At 48.4% G+C, this 20,321-nt stretch overlaps 1 protein-coding gene across 1 annotated transcript; it reads right to left on the reverse strand.

The window, feature by feature from the left end:
* Positions 1–4,067: 4,067 nt before the first annotated feature.
* CYS1 (cystin 1) lies at positions 4,068–19,354 on the reverse strand. The gene is made up of 3 exons (XM_053973311.1): positions 19,103–19,354; positions 9,279–9,328; positions 4,068–4,170 (listed from the first exon to the last, which is right to left on the reverse strand). The coding sequence occupies exons 1-3, from the start codon at positions 19,316–19,318 to the stop codon at positions 4,068–4,070; spliced, it is 369 nt and encodes a 122-aa protein (XP_053829286.1). The 5' UTR covers positions 19,319–19,354.
* Positions 19,355–20,321: the final 967 nt, after the last annotated feature.

Raw genomic sequence — 20,321 nt, forward strand, 5'->3', positions numbered from 1 at the left:
AATACCTTAGGTTTAATAGTTTCTCTTATAGCATCTCTTGAGTTCAGAGTGACTCTTCTCTTCTGGTGGTTATCACTGCCCAGATAAATCCACTTCACCCTGTGCAAATAATTGTCATGTCCTGTGTCCAGAGTGAGGTGAGGGGGAAGCCTGCTGTGGATGTGGTCTGTGCCAGGCAGTTGGCAAATGTGGTGGGCAGCTCCATGAGGTTCCTGTGGCACAGCTCCAGGCCTGTGGGCCTCTGTGCCCCCCTTGCTGGGGCAGAGGCTCTGTTTCAGCAAGGGTCTCTTGCTCCTTTTGGACTAGTGCAAAATGCAGCATGTAGCATTTGTCTTTGTTAGATGAATAATGTAGTGATTTGGTTAAAAATAATAGCCTTTTGCTGGTTTATTAATGGAGATTAATAGTGTCACCTCAAAAGCCATTGCTAGCTATCCTGTCTTATGCTGCGGGTATTGAGCAGGAGGGTGGTTTCCAAAATGATGAATAAGAGACTCTCCAGAACTCTGCTTAATTCCAGCAAACTGTTTTAGGGGCAGGAAGTCAAATATTTTTTTAGGGGCAAGCCAAATATTTTTTTTGTCCTTCAAGCAGCTGTGATTTGATGGTGGTTATAGAGAAATACCATGAAAAGAAAATGAACTTTCCAATAATTCAGCTGGTTGGATATCGGCATTCACTCCCTGAAATGTGGCAGCGTGATCTCTATAGTGCAGTTGTCCTTTTTTTTTTTTGTAAAAACCATTAATTCAAGAAGTTTCTCTTGAAATCTGTCATGGGCACAGCTACTGCTTTCATACTATTATTTACTTACAAAAGATCTCGTGTCCTGTTTTCTGTGAGCAAAGGATGGACCAAAAGCAGAATTACACTGACACCAGGTAATTAAACTGTAGTTGTGGCTTCCTAGGCACCAGCCCCACTGCCACTGTCCCTTTTTGGTGTGGAGCTGGGTGCAGGTTTGACACAGAGGGAGGAACACAGTCCCCATGAATTCTTGGGCAGACTGGGAATCTGGTTGGGTACCACCGTCCCGTTCTGCATGGTATGAGAATAAGACAGATGGCTGTGAGCTGTCAGTGCTGGCTGGCTCTGTGGTCTGAGCTCAGTGCTGAGCACACATTGTTTTATGGCACAGAGAAAGCCTGCAACAAGACCATACCACAGTGTGAGGTCCCTCATTGCATCCCAAACTTCTTTCTTGCACCTTTTCCCTGGTGCAGTGACTCTCCCAGCTGCATCACTCCTTTCTGGACTTTCCTGTGTTTCTGCAGCTCCTCCTTTTCTGTTGGTGATGCTGGAAAGGTTATCTGTGAAACCCACTGCACCTTTGTTCCAGGTACAGAAATGTGCTTGTCTCTTGGTTATTTTATAAAGCAGCTCAGTGCTTTGCTGTGTTCAGTAGAGAGATTTTTTTTTTTTTTTTTTTTTTTTTTTTTTTTTAGCCTAACAGTATGTTCTGCTTAGGTGTTCTTTTTAATTAGTCAGTTTCTGTAATTGTGAATACTTATGCTTTCCTTTAGGAGAGTCTGAAATAGGTTGTAGAGCTGTTACTGGGCCAGTCACCGAATGCAGCCTGAGAGCAGCTCTGTAAGGGCAGGCAGGGCACATGCAGAGTGACCTGGGGGAGGCAGAGCCCTGGTCCCTGCCTGCTCCTGTCACTGCGTGGTCTGACAGCAGTGTGGCTTTCCTGTTTGCTATGTCATTGGAGGCCATCCAAAAAGGCAGCAATCCGCTGGCCCTGTGCTCACAAAGGGGGAGCTGTCCCCACATGTGCCAGAGACTCTGGGGACCTTGACAGAAGGAAGGTCTTAGTTGAAAGAATGAAATCCAAGTTCAAAGAAAATCTAAACCACTATAGTGATTACAAAAGAATATAGAGTACTGTGGCCCCCTGTGGTGCTGGGGTCACTGTTTTTTTTGCTCTCCTCTGTTCCTCCCAGTAGGTCTTTGAGAGCTGCTGAAAACTAGCACACTCTCTGAAGATCTGGCGAGTTGGCTCTTGATAAACTGCAGAGAAACTGTATTCCTGCCACAGATCAGTGACATTAACAGGTCTAAAAATGACTGTTCCTGTGAAAGAAGTGCCACTGTTGAAAATTGGATTTTTCTAAGAGGGTTAGACAGCCATTGCTCCAGAGAGCCCACCCAACTTCTCCCAACAATGCAGGGACACCTGCTCTCTACTCCAGCTATTTCTGGGCCACCAAGGTATCACAGAATCATAGAACAGCCTGGGTTGGAAGGGTCCTTAAAGATCATCCAGTCCCATCCCCCTGCCATGGGCAGGGACACCTTCCACTAGACCAGGCTGCTCAGATCACCATCCACCCTGGCTTTGAACACTTCCAGGAATGGGGCACTCATAACCTATTCCAGTGCCTCAACACCCCCACAGTGAACAATTTCTTCCTTATGTTCAACCCAAATTTAGCCTCTTCCAATTTAAAACCATTATCCCTGGTCCTATTAACACACCCCAGCTGGTGTGCTGGGAGCTCCTGCCTCCAAGCATGCACAGCTTTGTGGGAGGTTGGCTCCCTTCCCACTGCCCATCCCGGGCTGCCTGGGGGCTCCCCAGCTCCCAGGCAGAGCACAGTGTCCAGCCTTGCTGAAGGTTGCTGCAGGGAAGACAACTGGGGTGTGAGTCTGTGTGCCAGGGGTGATCTAGTGCCCCCCTCAAGGCATCCCACCTGCCATCTCCAGGGATGCATCCTGCAGAATCCCACCTGCCATCCTCCAGGGATGCATCCTCCTTAGTCTCTGCAGGTACCAGAGCATGATTTTTCATGTAAGCCAGAGAGCCTTTTTCAGAACATCTGATGCCTTCACTGAGGGCTTCAGAGTATAGATGCATTTATTTCTGTTTCACAGGTCCCAGGAATCATAAAGTACTTAAAATACAGCATCTTAAGAGGTGTCCTGCAGTTTTTTCTTGCATTTACATGCAGTGAAAATTTAATCTGATGCCTTTTATGCTTCAGCTGAAGATAGGAATAAAGTATTTTTCTACTTCTGATAATAAGCAGATACTCATAATACGTTAACATGCAGATATAATAAAAGCAGAAACCCAAAATATCAGGCTTCCCTGTCTGGGAGCACTGAAAATACTATTTCCTTAGGAGAGAGAACTTTCTGGTTTACTTTGCAGTCAGCTAATGGTAAAATGCAGTGATTTTTCTTGTAGGATAAGAAATATTTGGGAAAGGCCAGGAGCAGCAATTCTGAAAACTGATCCCAAACAGCTGCTCTACAAGAGAATGCAAATACCTCTTGAGGATGACTGAAATGGGGCTGTGCCTGCTGCTTTCACTGCCATCACTGGGGTGGATCCACGCCCAGGAGCCCCAGGTAGGACACTTAGGCTGGGACCCTATCCCAAAGGGATCATACAAATCCTGTGTTCTCTGATGGCTCCCAGGAACCTAATCTGGCAGTGTGGTGGGATTTGAACTCTGGGATTACACTGCCTATGCACTAGATGGTGGGCTCAATCCCCTTCTCCTCTTCCCTCCCATACTGGGGAGCAGATTGAAAGAGACAGTGCCAAATTCAGACCTGGACCTGAGACTTGCACAAGCACAGTTTGGCACATTTTAAGTGGCAGAAACATGAGTTTCATTCAACATCACCTTAAGTTCTGGATCAGATGATATTGCTGCATTTTTTTTTTTTTTTACTAAGTTCAAAGCAAGATCTTCCTCAAAGCATCACATTTCAACACCTCTAGTATGGCGCTTAATTCTAGTACATGTTCATTTAAAAATGGCATTTAGAAATGAGCTTCTAAATATTGATTCTTAAGATGAATTGGTCCCTCTTCCAGTGGCACCAGTCAGAAATCAGCAGCTGGTGAGGATCTTCCTGCTCTCACTGGGAGCTGATCAGGTGAACTTTCTCTTTTGTGCTTCCCAAGCAGCCACGCTGCCCCTCATGCTCCAGTCCCCTCCACCAGCCACCTCTCCGTGCAGTCTCGCACGGCGAGATGTCGTGGTGTCAGCAGCAGTTCTGCCCAGCTGGGCTCCCAGGATCGTGCCTGACGTTCTCGTGCTGGGGAACTGCATTCAGCGGCCGTACTCCCGCTCGATGCTGGCCATGAGCTCCTCCTCCGAGTAATCATATAATATTGTGGACTGCCCCAATGGCTTCTTGTTGCTTTCTGGGCACCTATGGAAGGGAATGAATTATTGGTGTTATGAGAGAGAATCAGGCTCTGAAGATACAAGAAGATCCTTGCTTCATTTTTTTTTTTTTTTTGTGAATGGAAAGATTGAGCTGCATGTGGCCCACTGAGACACAGATACTCTGTCATGTCTAGTTCCCACACCCCACTGGCACACTGCCTGCTGACATTTGCTATCACTTGGCACCAGTTTAGTCTGTGAGTTCATTACAGTACAACCCTTACAGTGCTCCAGGATCAAGCTCCCAGAACCTTTCGAGTTAGGCTCCAGGCCCAGCTAATGGACAGTGTAATCTTTATACTACTTTTAAGATTTTATGCAAAAATAGATTATTTTGTTTATATTTGTAAGGAATCTGAGTTTCAACCAAAATATGAATGCAGCTCCCTCAAACTGCTCTTACGACTTTTGTTTCCACATCAGCACAGCCCTCCCATGAGTGGGAACTGATGTATGACTCAAAGAGAACTGGTATGGAGTTTATTGGTGTTATCAGAGGTGGTTTATGTTGGGTACAAGAGAAATCTGTCCCTACCTGCATAAGGGAGAACAGTGACAAGTCTTCTGCAGGCTTTGACCACTGTACCTCATGCTACCAATTAAGCCTACTTGATCTTACCCTCCAGGACTCAAGAGAGGAGCCAGCAGCTGACAAGTGAGTGCTCCTCCTTGGCCTTGTAGAGATGTGGGAGGTGAGCAAGCTGGGCTGTCAGACTTGGAACACATGGCTCCTTGGAATGGAGGTCATGGAGAGGTGCAGAGCTAAGTGGACAATTCAGCTGGTAAATCCAAACTGTAAAGTGCTCTGCCATGCCATGTTAACCAAGACTTTGTGACCATCCACTAGTGAAGAACAAGCAAGAAATAAATCTTTTGGTTTTGTGTGTCAGTTAGTTCGTTGCCAAAGAGGAGAGATTTTCATATCCACTAGCATGGCTCCAGATCTGTCCCAGACTCATTATCTATTGAATTCCTCTAAGGATGAGATCGATCCCAACCATTGCTCTTGCAGCTGGGATGAATAAAATTCATGCATTAGCATCCTTTTATGAAAAAAACTGAGGACTTGTTTACTAGACAAAATCACAGAAACTGCCCCAAAGCAGGTATGTAAATGTAGAATCAGAATTGAAGAAAAGAACCCTGAAATGCTTTTCTAAGGACACTTTCTCCTATAGAGGAGGTGCTTTCATACTGCTCTCCTTGGGCCAGGCAGGATCCTCAGGCTCCTGCCTGGCCCAGGTGCTCTGACTAAGCTGTGTTTGCCATGCCCATGTGTGTCAGAAATAGCCTGGTGTTTTTCCTGGAGTCACCTGATGGCCAGCTGGTAACACTGGCTAGTGTAGGTATTCTACAGTTACTTACAGTGCACTATGCCCTTGATGGCAAGTTCTACTAGCAGCAAGCAGGATTTAGCAACTGGACTCTTCTGCTTATTCCTTTTATTCATTTTCCTGCTGAGGGCTGCAGGGTATCTGATTTCCACTGCACTAGGTTAGACCTGAGAAAAAAGCTACAGGTCCAAGAGCTCGAACCATACAGCAGCATTTACAAAGCAATAATGGGAAAAGGAAGTGAAGAAATCTAAGTTAAAACACACAATTTACTGATTTAAACTCTGCATTGTGACAATCCTCTAACTAATTTTATGGTACTTGATGAATAAGAGGCAGAGCTCCTGGCAGCTTGCTTGCAGGCCCACAGAAGAGCCATTGTTTTTCTCAGCAGTTACATAATTTCCCACTGTTAATTATTCTCAATGCTTTGGTTTGCATGGAAAAAATCTCCAGGTAAAACTCGTTGAGACACAGATGTGCTTTGGAAAAAACAAAAGCAGACTCCACTTCCTATGCACACCCCAGAAATTACAGGAAAAGAGAGGGCTGCATTTCTTTCAAGAGCAAAGGAAAAGCAAGTTGCTGTTCATTCTATTTCTATATTTGTGGCAAAGTTCTGCATCATTTAATACAGGAAAACTGAAATAAAATTAAAAAATTAGAGCTTTTATCTGGATAAAAGGAGAAACTTCTGCACCCTGAGGACAGCAAGCAGAGGAACAGGCTGTGTGGTTGCACAGGCTCTGTCCTTGGAGGCTTTCAACACCTGATGGGACAAAGCCTGAAGCATTCTGCTCTGACTTCACCAGCTGATCCAGCTTGGAGCTAAAGCTAGGAGATTGGACTAGAGACCTCCTGAGGCCATCACAACCTAAACCTCCGTCTCAGCTATTTCTGCTGATCTTAGAATTCAGTGAGCAGCTGTGGCAGGGAAATCCTAAGCTCAGGATGTGCATAGGACAAAAGCTGGTGGAGCACAGGCCTGTTCCGTGCTCCTCCAGAGGCTCCAGCAGCAGAGGAGGCACCTTGCTCCTCCTGTCACCACGTGCCAGGGATGCAGAGCCTGGCTTCAAACACACTGAGTCCACCTGAGGGCTGTTAGACCTTCCAGCCAGCAAAATAACATGTCAGCACCTTGAGTGGAAAGATTTTAAAACCCCAGATATTCTGAGGAAGGAGAGAAATCTGTGAAGGAGCAAAGCTGAGAGAGAAGGAGTTAGCTGAAAAGCATACAAAAGGGGAATGTGTAGTGTGATCGGACAGCAAGGAAAAAGAAGACTAGTGCAGCTCCATCAGGATTCCTGGGTAGGCTTCTAGGCGCCTCACTGCTAAAATGCTCTTAACAGCTTGGAGGGAGTTTAGAAAGCAGCAATAAAAGTGATTTAAGAGGCTGGAGCAAAGCAATTTAGGAAAGAGGAAAGCAAGATATGTGCTCCATTTCAGCTACAGGCTTCTCGGTGTTCCCTTCTTAAGGGAAGCAGGAATTATGGGTGGGTTTTTTTGTTAAGTGTAAAGACAACGAACTATGCAAAGTGGAGAAGGAAATGCAAAGGACAAAACTAGACCAATAGTGAACAAAATCACCTATGAGCAAGATCCCAGCCATGGGGATGGCTCTCAGTGCCATATCCCTGGTGTCAGGCAGGTGCCTGGTGTGGGGGAGAGCTGCCTGCAGGCTCCCATGACACCCCATGACAATGGCCCTGAGGGGGCCTAGAGTGACAAGCTCCTAGGCACAAACCTGAGTTAAAACTGGCTGAAAACTCAGTTGGGGTGAATCTAGGCCAGTGTTTTTTATCATTTTGCTGAGGATGGGCAAGTCTAGGGTTAATCATTAAAATACCTTCTGCAAGACCTAGCAGCTGAAAAATGGGTCAGAACAACGCCCTGGTAACTCTGCCAGTGACACCAGCCTTGGCAGCAATTATAAAATCATTACTGTGTGCCTGGGCTGTGTCATCCACCCGTGAACTACCAGATGCTGGAGTGCAGTTCCCGAAAGATTTTGGGGGAGGGAGGATGAGAAGTAGCACAGCCCAACCAGGAGCACATTCGAAGTATTTAGCAAGGGCTGGTTCAGATGGGGTCACACGGGCATGTTCTAGGACAGGAGTGCACGCCCACCTCTATCTCGCGTGACTGCTCTCTTGACAGACACTGTTAAGTCTCCATATCTAGTTCTTCTTCTCCTTCCTTGACATTTGCTTCTCCTTTAATTGGCTTTATGGGAATTTTCTCAGTCAGCAACTCTATCAAGACAAGGCTGACTTTTGCTGTTTGTAAAGTGTTTACTAGAATGATTCCAGCCACAGAAATGTGAAGGATGAGACACCTACGCATGCACATTAACCTCTGTTTGTGTGGCTTGATTTTATTTGATTTGATGTCTTCAAAAATGTGTTGGTTGCTGGGTCATTTCCAAAAAAATGTTTGCATAGTTCTTGCCAGCAGAAATTGCAATTCTTCTTATCTCAGGCAGTACAGGTACTTCACACGTGAGCTGTGCTATGGGACTCTTCAGTGGATATAAAGGAAATGTTATCTAAATGAAAATAATCTCCTGCTCTGTCATCCTGGATCAGAAAACACTTTCTGCTGTCTCAAACCTTCCCCCTGCATGTCGAAGAGGGTGGGAGAAGGAAGGCCTTGGCAGGGTGTGAGGGGCCAGTGGGTGCCTGGGGCCAGGGAGCTGCACAGGGGCCTGGCAGGGCTGGCTGTGCACCCCAGGAGGAGACTGCTCAGTTGCCATCATAGCCCAGAGCCCACTAAGGATGCTGGAAAGCACAGGAGAGGTTCAAGTCTCTGTGAGAGCACCTGTATAAGCCTTGCCACCAGAAAAGCCAAAGGCAGATGTATTTTCCAAGCACTCTGGGAAGCGGCAGCCTTGCAGGGCAGGCTCCCTGCCAGCTGGGAGAGAGAGCAGGAGCAGGAGGGAGAACAGCAGCGGTGCCTGGGCTCTGCTGACACATCCAGCAGCACTGCTGGGTGTTGGCAGGTCACACAGCCCATGACCAGGCTCTGCACATTAGTCTGCTCTCGAGTGCTGCAGGAGCAGAGGGGCTGGATGAGAATCAGAGCTTAATGCTGAAGAGAGTCACTCCTTAACATAAGGAGGTGATATTTTAAGATGGTTTTCCAAGCCTGTTCATTTCACCTGTTTTTTTCAGCATGTGTTAAACTGTCCCCATTCCTGGTGCAGGCAGACTTGGAGGCTCACTCTGCTGGGCTGTTTTTGCTTATGGAAAATTTCAGATGTCTTTTGTTTGGCACCCAGAGCATCACCATTCCCCCTTCCCGAGGGGGAAGTTAGAGACTCATGTCTCTAACTGGTGCAGGATTGGAGCATTTGATGGGCTTTCTCTTATGATTCCTGGGGAGCAAAGAGATGTTATTCTCCTTTTCCACATGCTGCAGAGCCCACAGGTGAATCAGAGCCTGAGCTCTTTGCTGGAGCAATTCTCCACAGCTTTGCACTAACTTCTCCAAGGTGCCCCTCTGACATGTGGACATCCTAAATTCTGATTGCTCACAACCTCTATACTACACTTGAGATGGAGCCTGGATATTTTCAAGCAGCACCTGATTTTTTTAAAATTTGAAAATAAGTAAATGGGTGGAATATTTAGGGCTATAAACCATTTCACACTATTCCCAGCTCTTTTGCACAGTGTGAGGAATGCAGAAATAGCATAAAGGTCCCTTGCTTCCCCATGCTTTTTCCCCCTGAAGATACCATGTAAGCATGGATACTCACTGGTCAAGGTTGTTGTTCTCTGGGCCTGGTGGGCTTCTGGTTGACAAAGCCTAGGATAGAAGACAAGACAGTTACAACACTCTGAAGTCAAGGAAGGTGGTTCTCCCCCTCCACTCTGCTCACGTGAGACCCCACCTGCAGTGCTGCATCCAAGTCTGGCATTCTCAGCACAGGAAGGACATGGACCTGTTGGAATGAGGCCAGAGTGGGACCATGAAAATGATCAGAGACATGCAGCACCTTTCCTGTGAGGACAGGCTGAGGTAGTTGGGGTTGGTCAGCCTGGAGAAGAGAAGGCTCTGGGGATACCTTATTGCAACCTTTCAGTACTTAAAGGAAATCTACAAGAAAGTTGGAGAAGGGCTGTTTAGAAGACCTGTAGTGACAGGACAAGGGGCAATGGTTTTAAACTGAAAGGGCAGATTTAGATTAGATGTTAGGAAGAAATTTTTACCATGAGAGTTGTGAGGCACTGGAACAGGTTGCCCAGAAAAGCTGTGGCTGCCCCATCTCTGGCACTGTGCAAGGCCAGGCTGAATGGAGCTTTGAGCTATCTGGTCCAGTTGAAGATGTCCTTGTCCATGATGGGGGGTTTGACACTAGCTAATCTTCAAAGCTCCCTTTCAACCTAAATCATTATTTCTTTCTATGAAACCCATCTCTGTCTACAGTGGGCAACCTGTTCTAGTTTAAACCCCCTGGTTTGGTTTAAACCATCAAACAACCTCTGTGGAGACAATACAGGTACGAGAGAATCTCCTTTACTAGCCCTGCTGTGCCAGTTCTGTTTCAGCACTCAGGCCAGCTGGGTGGCTGCTGGCTACAGAACCAAAACCCTGAACACTGACGTGTTAAACCTCCCAGTTTTCCATGAATGCCCACTGCACCACCAGCTGCAGGTAACAGTATGAAAATTCCTGCTAAGGGAGGAAATCATAGCAACATCAACCCAATTTTCACCTGACAAAGATGTTTCCTGGAAAAATTATCCATCTAGGGTGAAACATCCATCTTCCCTATGCTGGACTCTTCAGGCTTTTAATGGGCTACCTGGGGAACAAGCAAAGTAGAACCTAACAGTATTTAAAATGGGGCCAGTAATGAAATGAACCCTCTGTAGCCAAATACTGCTGAGAATAATATACCTCTCATATTTTTCTACCTTTTCACTGTATTCTCAAAGGGAAAGGGAGTGGGACAGGGACTTTGTATCTTGGCTTGTAATTATCTTTTCTGAGGTGCAGATTACCTTTTTTACCTTAATTTTTTACCTTAATTACCTTTTCTGGGCCCCCTTCATACAGGGTACCCTGAATCTCACAACAACACTAGCAAGTTAAACAGGTAGCACCAAATCAGGGCCTCCCAGAAAACAGAAATGAAAAGCTGCTCCATCAGCGCGGAAGAGAGGAAAGTATTTTCTGTACAAGAAAAAAGGGAAGTGTCTTGGTTTGAAAGACAAGAGGCAGGACCCTCCCTTGGAATGGAAAATGTAAACTCGTTCCCTCTGAATTATTATAATTTTGAAATTAAGGGGCTCTCAGACAAAGATATGAGAATAGGAATATCAGTTCTTTACTAGTATGCATGATAAAGCAAACAACAAACACTCTGGCATTAACATCGCCCGCAGCAGGAGCCCCGTCCCGGCGCTTCCCCTTCTGTGCAGTTCCGGGCACGGCCGGCAGGGGCGCTGCTGCTCCCGGCGGGCGGGGCAGGAGCGGTGATTCCCCGCGCCTGCAGGGGGCGCTGTGGCGCGGGCTCGCGGAGCGCGCGGCGATGGCGGCTCGGCCCAGACGGGCAGGGACGGAAGGGAGGCTTTGCTTCACCAACCCTGGGGCAGCCGATCCCCGTGCCCCAGCAGGACTCTGGGAAGCAGCAAGTGGGCCAGCAGGATGGCTCGGCAGGCAGGGCATGCGAGGCTACACTGCAGCGAAAGCTCAGAGCAGTGCTGAAGAGACAGTGGAGGCAGAGCAGCAGCGGTCTGGCTCCCAGCAGGGCAGGGAGAGGCAAGCTCAGGATCCCGGGCACCCGAGCAGAGAACGAGAGAACAAAAGGAAAGAAACCTAACCACCAACAGGAGGCAAAGGAACCAGGGGGAGGTGTGGAAAAGCTTAGAATGCAGAGCCATTGCCTGTTCCTCTGCTGTGTTTCTGCAGGGCTGGACGGGATCAAGTGATTCCTCGCTAAGATCATGTATATGCTCTTAGAATAGCTCAAACATGTGCTGCTTCAAGGTCATGCATGGGACTGGTGCTGGAAAGTGTGGGAGCTATGGAGGGGCAATGCCTCACTATAGGCACTGCTGCCAACAACAGTGACGGCTTCACACAGTTTTGCACCAATTAAAACCTGTTGGTATTGGTCAGGCTTGTATGTGCCATCCACTAGGTAGAAATGTCCACCTGGGTGTCATATTGCATGACACCTGATTTTAATTTGCAAGGATATTTTTTCACTATGCTCCTTCCTCAGCCGCTTCTCATGGGGAATGGACAATGTAATGAACAAAGTTCCCAGGTGTTCCCCAGAGACGCGGGCAGGGCCTTCCTAGTTCCCATGGCAACACTGGAATGGCTGCTGGCTCTAGCTGAGTACCGATATTGAAATGGTAATTAGCTAATTGCTCTGTTCGTTTTCTCTACCTGGAGATAACCTGCCTCCCCACCACGCCGACATTCTGGGACTAAAATGCAAATTTAAAAAACCCCTTGAGATCATGGGAGTATTTTTAGGGGATAAAGACACCCCTAAATAAAGAACTAAACACAGTAGAGGGGGCTAGATAAATGCCCTAGCTGAGGAAGAGGGAAACACATTCCCTGATTGACTTTTGCCCGTCACAATCACCTAAAAAAGACTACACTAGAATAGGCTGTGGGAAGTGGAGACGGAAAGAGACATTTCTGGTGCTGCCACAAGGGAAGGAGAGGGGACAGCTGTTGTTCTGGACTTTGGCGACAGACTGCACGCCTCCTTCCCTTTCAACTACCTGGGAAAGTTACAACAGCGGGGGCGAGCTCCGTGTCGGGTCTCCTGCCCAGCTGATCTTTTTAATAAAGAGCTGAACATTAATAAAGGCATGAGCCCTGTTCATTTCAGACAGGAGCTGAAGTTTAAACACCATGGTCTCAGACACTGCGAGGCAGACAGAGAGGTGCTTGGCAGCGAACTGCTCAGTTCTTCCCTGCCTCTTGCAAGGGCTTTGTGCTGCTGTGGTCACCTTTGGCTCCCATGCTTCAGCAGGTGAGGAGAGCTGCAGCAAGGACACCTCTCTCAAGGCATCTGGGTGAACATCTCTTCCAGGTGAGCCCTTAGTAGCTTCCATTTCAGGAGCTGGGAAAGGTATCTGTTATACACTGTATTTCACATCCTAGCTTCCAGCTTAAAATGACAAAAGATGTTGCCAGTCTTTCATAGAGTTTTAGTGTAATACCTGTCAAAAGGCATTCCACATCCTTTCAGAAAGAGTCCCTGCTCTTTAACAACACTTTATTTTCTCTGGAAGAGGCTGAACTAGTCTAGAAAGAGCTTCTGGGTCCAAGTGAAGACAAGGGTATGTGAGAAAGCTGACAGTGAGGTAAGACAGTTCTCTCCTGGTTATTTACGATTGTTTCTTGGCAATCTCCCACATGTAACAAGAGCAAGAAGCAGTGCCAGGAGAACACCATGCTGAGCTCCAATGGCTGACTTCTCCTGGGACTGCATCCCACAATGCAGCTCCTCATCCATCATCCACTGGACTACTGCTGCAGCCCAAGTTTCCTTCCACCAGGTGAAGAACATTATTCATTCTCAGCATCAAGGTAAATAAGAGTTCCTTAGGAGTGCTTTGATATTTTTCCCACTGTGAGAACCCAGCTTCCAATACTTCTGTGCAAAGGATGGGTTTGGATCATTTTAGGGAGGCGTTTGGATTGTACAGTAGGTTGTCTGTTTTTTCTTCTTGTGGCTGACTCCTCCATATTATGAGCTGTACGTGTTGTGTGGGTGGAAGACAGAATTAATTCGTCATCAGGATAGTGCAGCTCTGGTTAGCAAAATCTGCTTCTCTGTGCAAAACCTGCTCCCACCTTTTCCAAGGGATCTGTCAGCAGCAGTACTTATTTCCCAAGAGAATTTGGATCTGGCACATGTAGATTTCTACCAACATTTCATCCAGTGCATGAATCAAAAACGGTGGCAAGTAAAAACAAAAGGCACCTTCAGCCTCTGCCTTTTCCCTGCCATGAGAGTCTCCATGTTTTGGGAGCTGCTCACCATTCCTGCAGGCAAAGGACACCTGGCTCGGTGGTGTCCGGGTGACACCGTGCGCTGAGCAGCAGGCAGGGCGCTGAGCACTGGCTGCCCTGGGCTGTGAGACACAATAAAACTGACCCCACCCAGCCGGCTGGGGATTGCTGTAATGGGTATCTTGCAAGTTCAGCAGATAATTAGTATTAGCCCTTTATGTGGGTTAGGATGCTGTGCATGTCAGGACACTTTAATATTACGGGTTCCTATCCTACAGCTAAATAAGTAATTGCTGGCCTGGTTGGCCTGTGTCCTGGTAAGAGTTAAATGAAGTCAGCTTCTTTCTGCAGCTTGCAGTCATCTTTTTATTACTCATCTAGACCGTGGCGTGTCTCCTTGTTTTCCACCCCATTCTCAGCACAGGCATCCTGTGCTGACGTCTGCTGTGCCACAAAGCCCCACATCACCCCCTCCTCCAAGTTAAAGGCTTGGATATTAAGCTCACCCAGCATGTATCCACATTTAATTTAATGTCATGGCATGTGGGGTGGAATGGTTTGACAGTCATTGCTCACACAGTTCAGCCATCCTTTAGGGCAGCAGCTCCTGGGAGCACGGCAGAGCTCAGCACTGGAAGCAAGAGCTGTTTCTCTCTGCTGCATGCATAAACCAGCACTTCTGGGGTGCAGCTTCCCACTCACCCCAATCCAGTGCAAGTTCGTCGTGGCCCTGCCATGAGGGCCCAGCCCTTAACCCCTACTTTCTCTGTTAGCTCCAGCAGCTGTGAATAAGCTGGGTGAGAACACCCTTTCCTGGAACCTTCCACAGGGTGATCTGGAGCCATGTACCTTTGGAAGCTCTTGAGGTGCTCCCAAGCTGCACTGCAACCAGCCAGCTACAGTCTTAACTAACACTGTCTCCAAAACTGAGAGGCCAAATTCAAGCCCTCTTTGAGATAGTCCCTGTGCTGGTCTCCCTAAGCAATGCCCAGGCATTATTTGGGAGACTACAAGCTGGTCCTAACCAAAAATCATGCCAGCTCAGTGGGACAGACCATCAAGGTCCAGCGCCGGGCAGCTGCTATGGTACAGGTTACCAGTATGGATACAGCCCCGAGATGCAGGAGAAATACAGACTGAGTGCAGTTCAGGTGCAACTCATGTCCAAGGAGTGACTGAGCCACATGAAGTATCTACACAGGAGCAGTGTGGTCTCTGCCAGTGCTGGTCCACTGGGTGTGCTTTAATCGTGCAGAGTTTCTGAAACATGTACACCAGCACGTCTTTCCCTGCCTCTGCTGCTCCCAAATCCCTCTTCACAAACACTCCATGAACTGGACCAGCGGATCAGTCTGAGCTGAAATGCCAACCCGCTGCTGTGGCAGGGAGGGAGGGTATCAGCTGGAGAGCCCTGCAGGCGCAGTCTGCAGCGGAGCGTGGAGGGCTGAGCTGGCACTGCAGCAGGGCAGCACCCTCCAGCAATGCCAGCACAGGACTGGGGCTGAGACAGACAGCACTGCTGGAATCAAGCCTCTCCAACCTGCAGCCAGTTATTGCTGACTAAAAAAAGTCGCTTACCTAGGGTGACAGTAGGTACCAAATGTGACATGCGGCCGCAGCTGTACCCCAGGCAAAGCACTCCCAGGCAAAGCACTTCCAGCTTTGATTTAGTCTGCAGCAACATCCTCTGGCCAGTGAAGGAATCAGGAGCAGGCGGTGGACAGGAAGTGGGCAGGGATGCAAGGAGTTCCCACGCTTCTCCTCTCCTGCCAACTGAAACAGCAGTTCCCAGCTATTCTGTACATGCCCTGGGCTTACTTTTTAGATCATGAATAGTTTCCAGGGCAAAAGCCACCCATGCTGTGCCATGTGAAATGGGGGAATTGTGGAAAATACCTAGTCAGCAGTTTTCCAAGTCCTGGTGCAACACACCTGTGCTGGGAGGGTGATGCTGACTGAGGGGACAGCCCAGCTCACTGCTTCTGGGCTCTGGTAAAGTTTCAGGTGCTTTGAACAAGACAAGAAATACAATGGCATAGAGAGGGAGACTTTTAACTCAGCAACCGCCAGATCTACAACTGGACATTGACTGCAGAATCTGAAATAATCTGACTTTGGGAAGTTCAGAGAGTCCCAGATATTCAGACAGAAATGACACTTTCTAAAGGCCCCATGCTCCCTATGAAAGTGTAGCACAATGCCTTGATTCGAGGGCATTTTTGACTATTATGTTGAAATAAACTGCTAACAACGTGGAATTAGAAAGATGAAATTTCTGTTTGAGAGAAGTACATTTTAACAAGAGTAAAAAAAATAAACCTGAGTTCCTGTAAGAAGGTAATGGGGCATGGCATTTAATGTTCCTTTAGGACCCTTTTGTGTTTGCAGCTGGGGATCAGCCAGCCACGAGGTGACGCTGTACCACATCAGTCTGCAGAAAAAACATCTGGCTGAAAAAATCAGGCAAAGCTTTGAACACTTGAGTCTTTTAAAATTATATTACAATCCCTGTAGAAGTTGGTGAATACACCCTCCACCTGTGTTACTCCTGTGCTGCAGCTGGGGTGATTTGCTTCATGGAATAACATCCTATCTCCAGTCAGGAAGAGCAATGGTGCCATGGAAAAAGCTGTTAAAACCGAAACTCTAACATGTCTGTATTATTCCTCCATTTCAGGAAACCAATGGGGAAATGCCTGAGGCCACGGCCTCTGCCCTGGCTTCCACCAAGAGCTGCCACCCCTGCTCTGTGCTGCAGCAGCACCTGCAAAACCTCAACTACATTTTTCTGTCTTGAGCAAAGAAATAGGAAAAGCACATACAACCATCTGGAATTGAGAGCAAAGCTGAAAACGGATGTTTGATGCTGACAAGAGGTATTGGGGTCTGCTCTGAGGCATGTGCAGGTTTCTCATCAGGATTTGCTTCCCAGCCTGCTGCTGTGATAAGCTTTCACCCTTTTTCCTCCCAAGCACTATTTGAATATAATAAAGGTGGCTCAAGCCTTTAAAGGCAGCTGCATGCCTCTCCAGCAGCCCTTGTCACCTGGCCTGACTGCCCATCAGTGCTGCAGCTTGTTGCTGGATGTCAAATTGTGCCAGGGTTCAGCTGTTAAACACAACACTGATGTACACCATGCCCAGGAGAAACCCAGCCGGGACAGCAGAATGATGAGTCCTGTTTGCAATTCTGCTCTCTTCTTACTGGTGTCAAAGGTCTCTTCTACTCCCACTGGCCAGAATCTGCTCCTCCAGGGGCTATTTCTCATCAGACTTTCTTACTGTGATACCTCCTTGTTGCCTTTCCTCTTCCTGCCTCACCTTTCCCCCATTAACTCTGTTGAATTAACTCATCCTTTCTTCTCTGAAATTTCTTTGCTTATCCTCCAATTTGGACAACTGAACAGGGCAAAGCAAGCAAATTCCTACCACAAGACAGAAACTACAAATGACTTGGAAAGCTGGCAAGACTGAGAGAAATTGCCCTAAAATTACTAACAATGCAATGAAGCAGATATCCTTTTCCAGAAACCTCCTCCCCAACCTCCTGGGAAGGGTGGGACTGCAGTTTGCACAACAACCTATAAGACTAAACTGCACTCAGTAAACAACCAAAACCTGCTGCTGCAAACAGTTTCCTCCCTCCTTTTCACAGGCTACTGCCTTTTTAGGCCTCAAGAAGTCAGAATAGTAAGCCCATGACTGGTGTCTCTGCCATCTCAGGTTCAGGAAAATAAAGTGCTACCAAGATAAGCTTCAAGTTTGCCCTGAAACTACTTCAGACTTCTCTTGTACGTCTGTTGTATCTTTGAAAAATACTGGTAGTTCTTTGCTGTCTTTGTCTGGGTGCAACCAGAGGTGTGAACTTCCTCCCAAAAAAGAGGCAGCAGCAACAGCTGGACGAGGACACACACAAGATGCTCAGCATCACTGCTGCCTCACTGGTGGCACTGCTGTGTGCTGCACACACTTGGCCTCACTGGATGACCAAGGTCCCACACGCCTGCTCCAGGCTTAGTTTTGAGGACCCTCATGGACATCTCTGTGCTGCAAAGCTTGACAGCATTCCCACCCTGGGTCTGCACCACAACCTGGGGTGGCCAAGGTGATGCTACAGGTTCCTCACCATCATTTCTGCTAGAGAGGGAAGTCTGAAGCAGGGAGTGGGGCATAGTGACGCCCCACTCTACCCCCCACATACCCCAAGGGCCACATCTTAAATTCCTCAGCCTCTATAGTTTGCTCCTTGTCATTAGTTCACTGGTATCTACTGTCGTAATGGACTGTCTCTACCGATGTTAGAAAAGAAAGATGAGGGCAGCTCCATTGCCTTTCTGATACATTATTACCCAGAATATACATCACTTCAGAATAGGGCTAAGATACTGATTTATGCACAGGAAAACTCACAGCTTATTAGAGTTATTAAAGATACAGCCATGATATTCACATGTGGAAAAAGAGGGAAAATGAATACGAGCAGCCTTTATTCCCATATGTAAAGATAAACGGGAGAAGTCAGCAGGATTACTGCTAAATGAGAGACCCTCAGAGGAGAAAGTAGTGCTGGAGTAAGCTCCATTCATTCTGCAGGAGGGTTTGGAGTTTAAAGAGCAAGGAAAAAAATATGTCAGTACAAGATGTCTATTTTTTTTTTCTTCAATTTCCAAACCTTACTTTGAGGTTTTTCTTTAAAACCTGTCTAAATAAAGGGTTCGCATACAGAACTCTGCCAAGTTTCCTAATGGAAAATTTAGTTTGTATTAAAGTAATCCTTAACCCATGGATGTGCAGTTCAGTGATGGAAATTATACCCTTCTAAAGAGCAAAACTGAGGCATGCAATGCAGAATGTTCCTGGGTCCTAAATATTTCTTTCAATTTTTGAATTTATTACTTTATTCTGACAACTTTCGTGTATCTGTGGAGAGCAGTGTTTATCTAACAAAAAACACACAGCTTCTAAAGCCAAGCTAAGATGAAAGATGTCGGTGATTTTTGACCTCATCACCAGCTAATATATATGCTGCTGTTATTCTTGGGTTGGAAAAAAAGCCCAAAAGATAAATCTCAACTCCCTCGGAAACAAATCCATTATTTGTTAAAGAGACTGAAATGTGCCTTTAGGAAGAGCAGACTGGCTGCAGTTGCAGCGGACTGGCAAACATTAAAGGGCAGCTTTACGTTCACATTTTAAACCTTCTGTTTACAAGCCCGACCCAGGAAAAAGCAGGAACCGAACTTTAAGAAGTCAACCTATTTCTACAAGTCAGGAAAAGAAAATTCCAGTAGCATCGGGAGACCGAAAAACGGGATGGCCCCTCTCGGGACCGTGTTTCCCTTCCACCGGAGACAGAAAACGCAAAGAGAGCAGCAAAGAAAAAACGCAAAGAGAGCATCGAGCTTGGCTCGCAGCGAAGATTAAAAGAATTTAACGCCGCTGACGTTCGGAGGAAGCCACGGCCGCGGCGGGTGGCGCCAGCTGCGGCAGCGCTGCCCACGGCGGCGGGAAGAGCCGGGCTGGGCTGCGCTGGGGGGCCCGGGGCCACCGCCGGGAGCGTCGGGGGTCCCGTTCGGGGCCGGCGGGCACTTACCGCCTGCTGGAGCGGGGCCCCGCCGCCGCCTCCCGCCGCCTCCGCGCTGCTCCCGCCGGCCCGGGGCTCGGCGCTGCCGCCGGCGGCCGGGGCTCGGCAGCCGGAGCCGGGCGGTGCCGCCGCCCCCTCGCCGTCGGCCGGCGCGGTCCCCGGCAGGTCCCGGCTCTGCCCCGCTCTGCCCGCGGGCCCCCGCCGCCGGCTGCTGCCGCTGCCCATGGCCGGACTCGGCGGGCTGCGCTCCGGGCCGCCGCCTCTCCCGGCCGGGGCGGGAGGGGCGTTCGGAGGTCCGGGAGCCTTTCGCGGGGAGAATCCCACCCCGGAGCGCCCTGGGGCCGGGGGAGGGAGCCGGCGGCGCAGGGGAGGGGTGCGCGGCAGTCTCTGATCGCGGGTTTGGGCAGGCTGCCGCGCTCCCCTGTCTCTTCCAAAACTTTCCAGCCCAGCCCGTTATATCGGGCCTCCCAAGCACCAGATCCTTACATACATCTCCCCGAGCTGCGGGGAGGACATTTTCATCTTCGGGGACAGCGCAGCAGGAGCAGCTCTCCTGGGCTACTACACTGAAGCACAGCTCTCGCAGACGGGTCTTGCAGACCTGTGGAGAACAGTCCAGCCCGGGGGAAGCCCCGCGGGGCGGGTTTGCGGCACTGAGTGCGGTTCTGGCCATATTCCTGGAGTTACAGGGAACTCCCAGGCAAAGGATGGGCCAGCCGGGCACGCCTTTAGCCGATGCCCACGGACGGAGTCACTCTGCTTCCCGACAGCCTGTCAAACCTGTGGAGCTGATCCCCCAACCATCCTCGGCTGCTCTTTGCTTCCAGCAGTGCAATATTTGCACATTGTTCGACAGTGGAAGATTATAGATATTAAAGGCAAGGCTGTCATTCCCTCCAGGGATGGAGGGCAGAGGAGTACACTGGCTGCTTGGTGTCCAGCCTGTTCTGCCTCCCTTCCTTCCAAACCAGAAGCTGATAAAGGGAGGAGGCACAGAGGTGTCAATTGCTCTTGCTGCTCCTAGGCACTGACTGCAATGATTGCATCTACCAGTCAGTGATTCTGCTGGTTCTTCCTAAACCACTGAGCTAAAGCCCAAGAGTTTGTAATAGAGGGGCTGGAGGAAAGAAGGCAACGAGAGGTCAGATCATTGCCAGAAAGATGAGCTCATAGCCGTGGGGACTTAAAATAATGGGGACGGACTTTCTACTAGAGCATGTATCGATAG

This window comes from Vidua macroura, chromosome 3 (genome assembly GCF_024509145.1).
Source record: "Vidua macroura isolate BioBank_ID:100142 chromosome 3, ASM2450914v1, whole genome shotgun sequence".
Classification (NCBI taxonomy): domain Eukaryota; kingdom Metazoa; phylum Chordata; class Aves; order Passeriformes; family Viduidae; genus Vidua; species Vidua macroura.

Excerpts from the sequence above, each read along its gene's own strand:
- CYS1 (XM_053973311.1), bottom strand. The coding sequence starts at position 19,318 with ATGGGCAGCGGCAGCAGCCGGCGGCGGGGGCCCGCGGGCAGAGCGGGG. Across the intron at positions 9,329-19,102 it reads GGGCCCCGCTCCAGCAGGCG|GCTTTGTCAACCAGAAGCCC; the intron begins GTAAGTGCCCGC and ends CTTCTATCCTAG. Across the intron at positions 4,171-9,278 it reads GAGAACAACAACCTTGACCA|GTGCCCAGAAAGCAACAAGA; the intron begins GTGAGTATCCAT and ends TCCCTTCCATAG.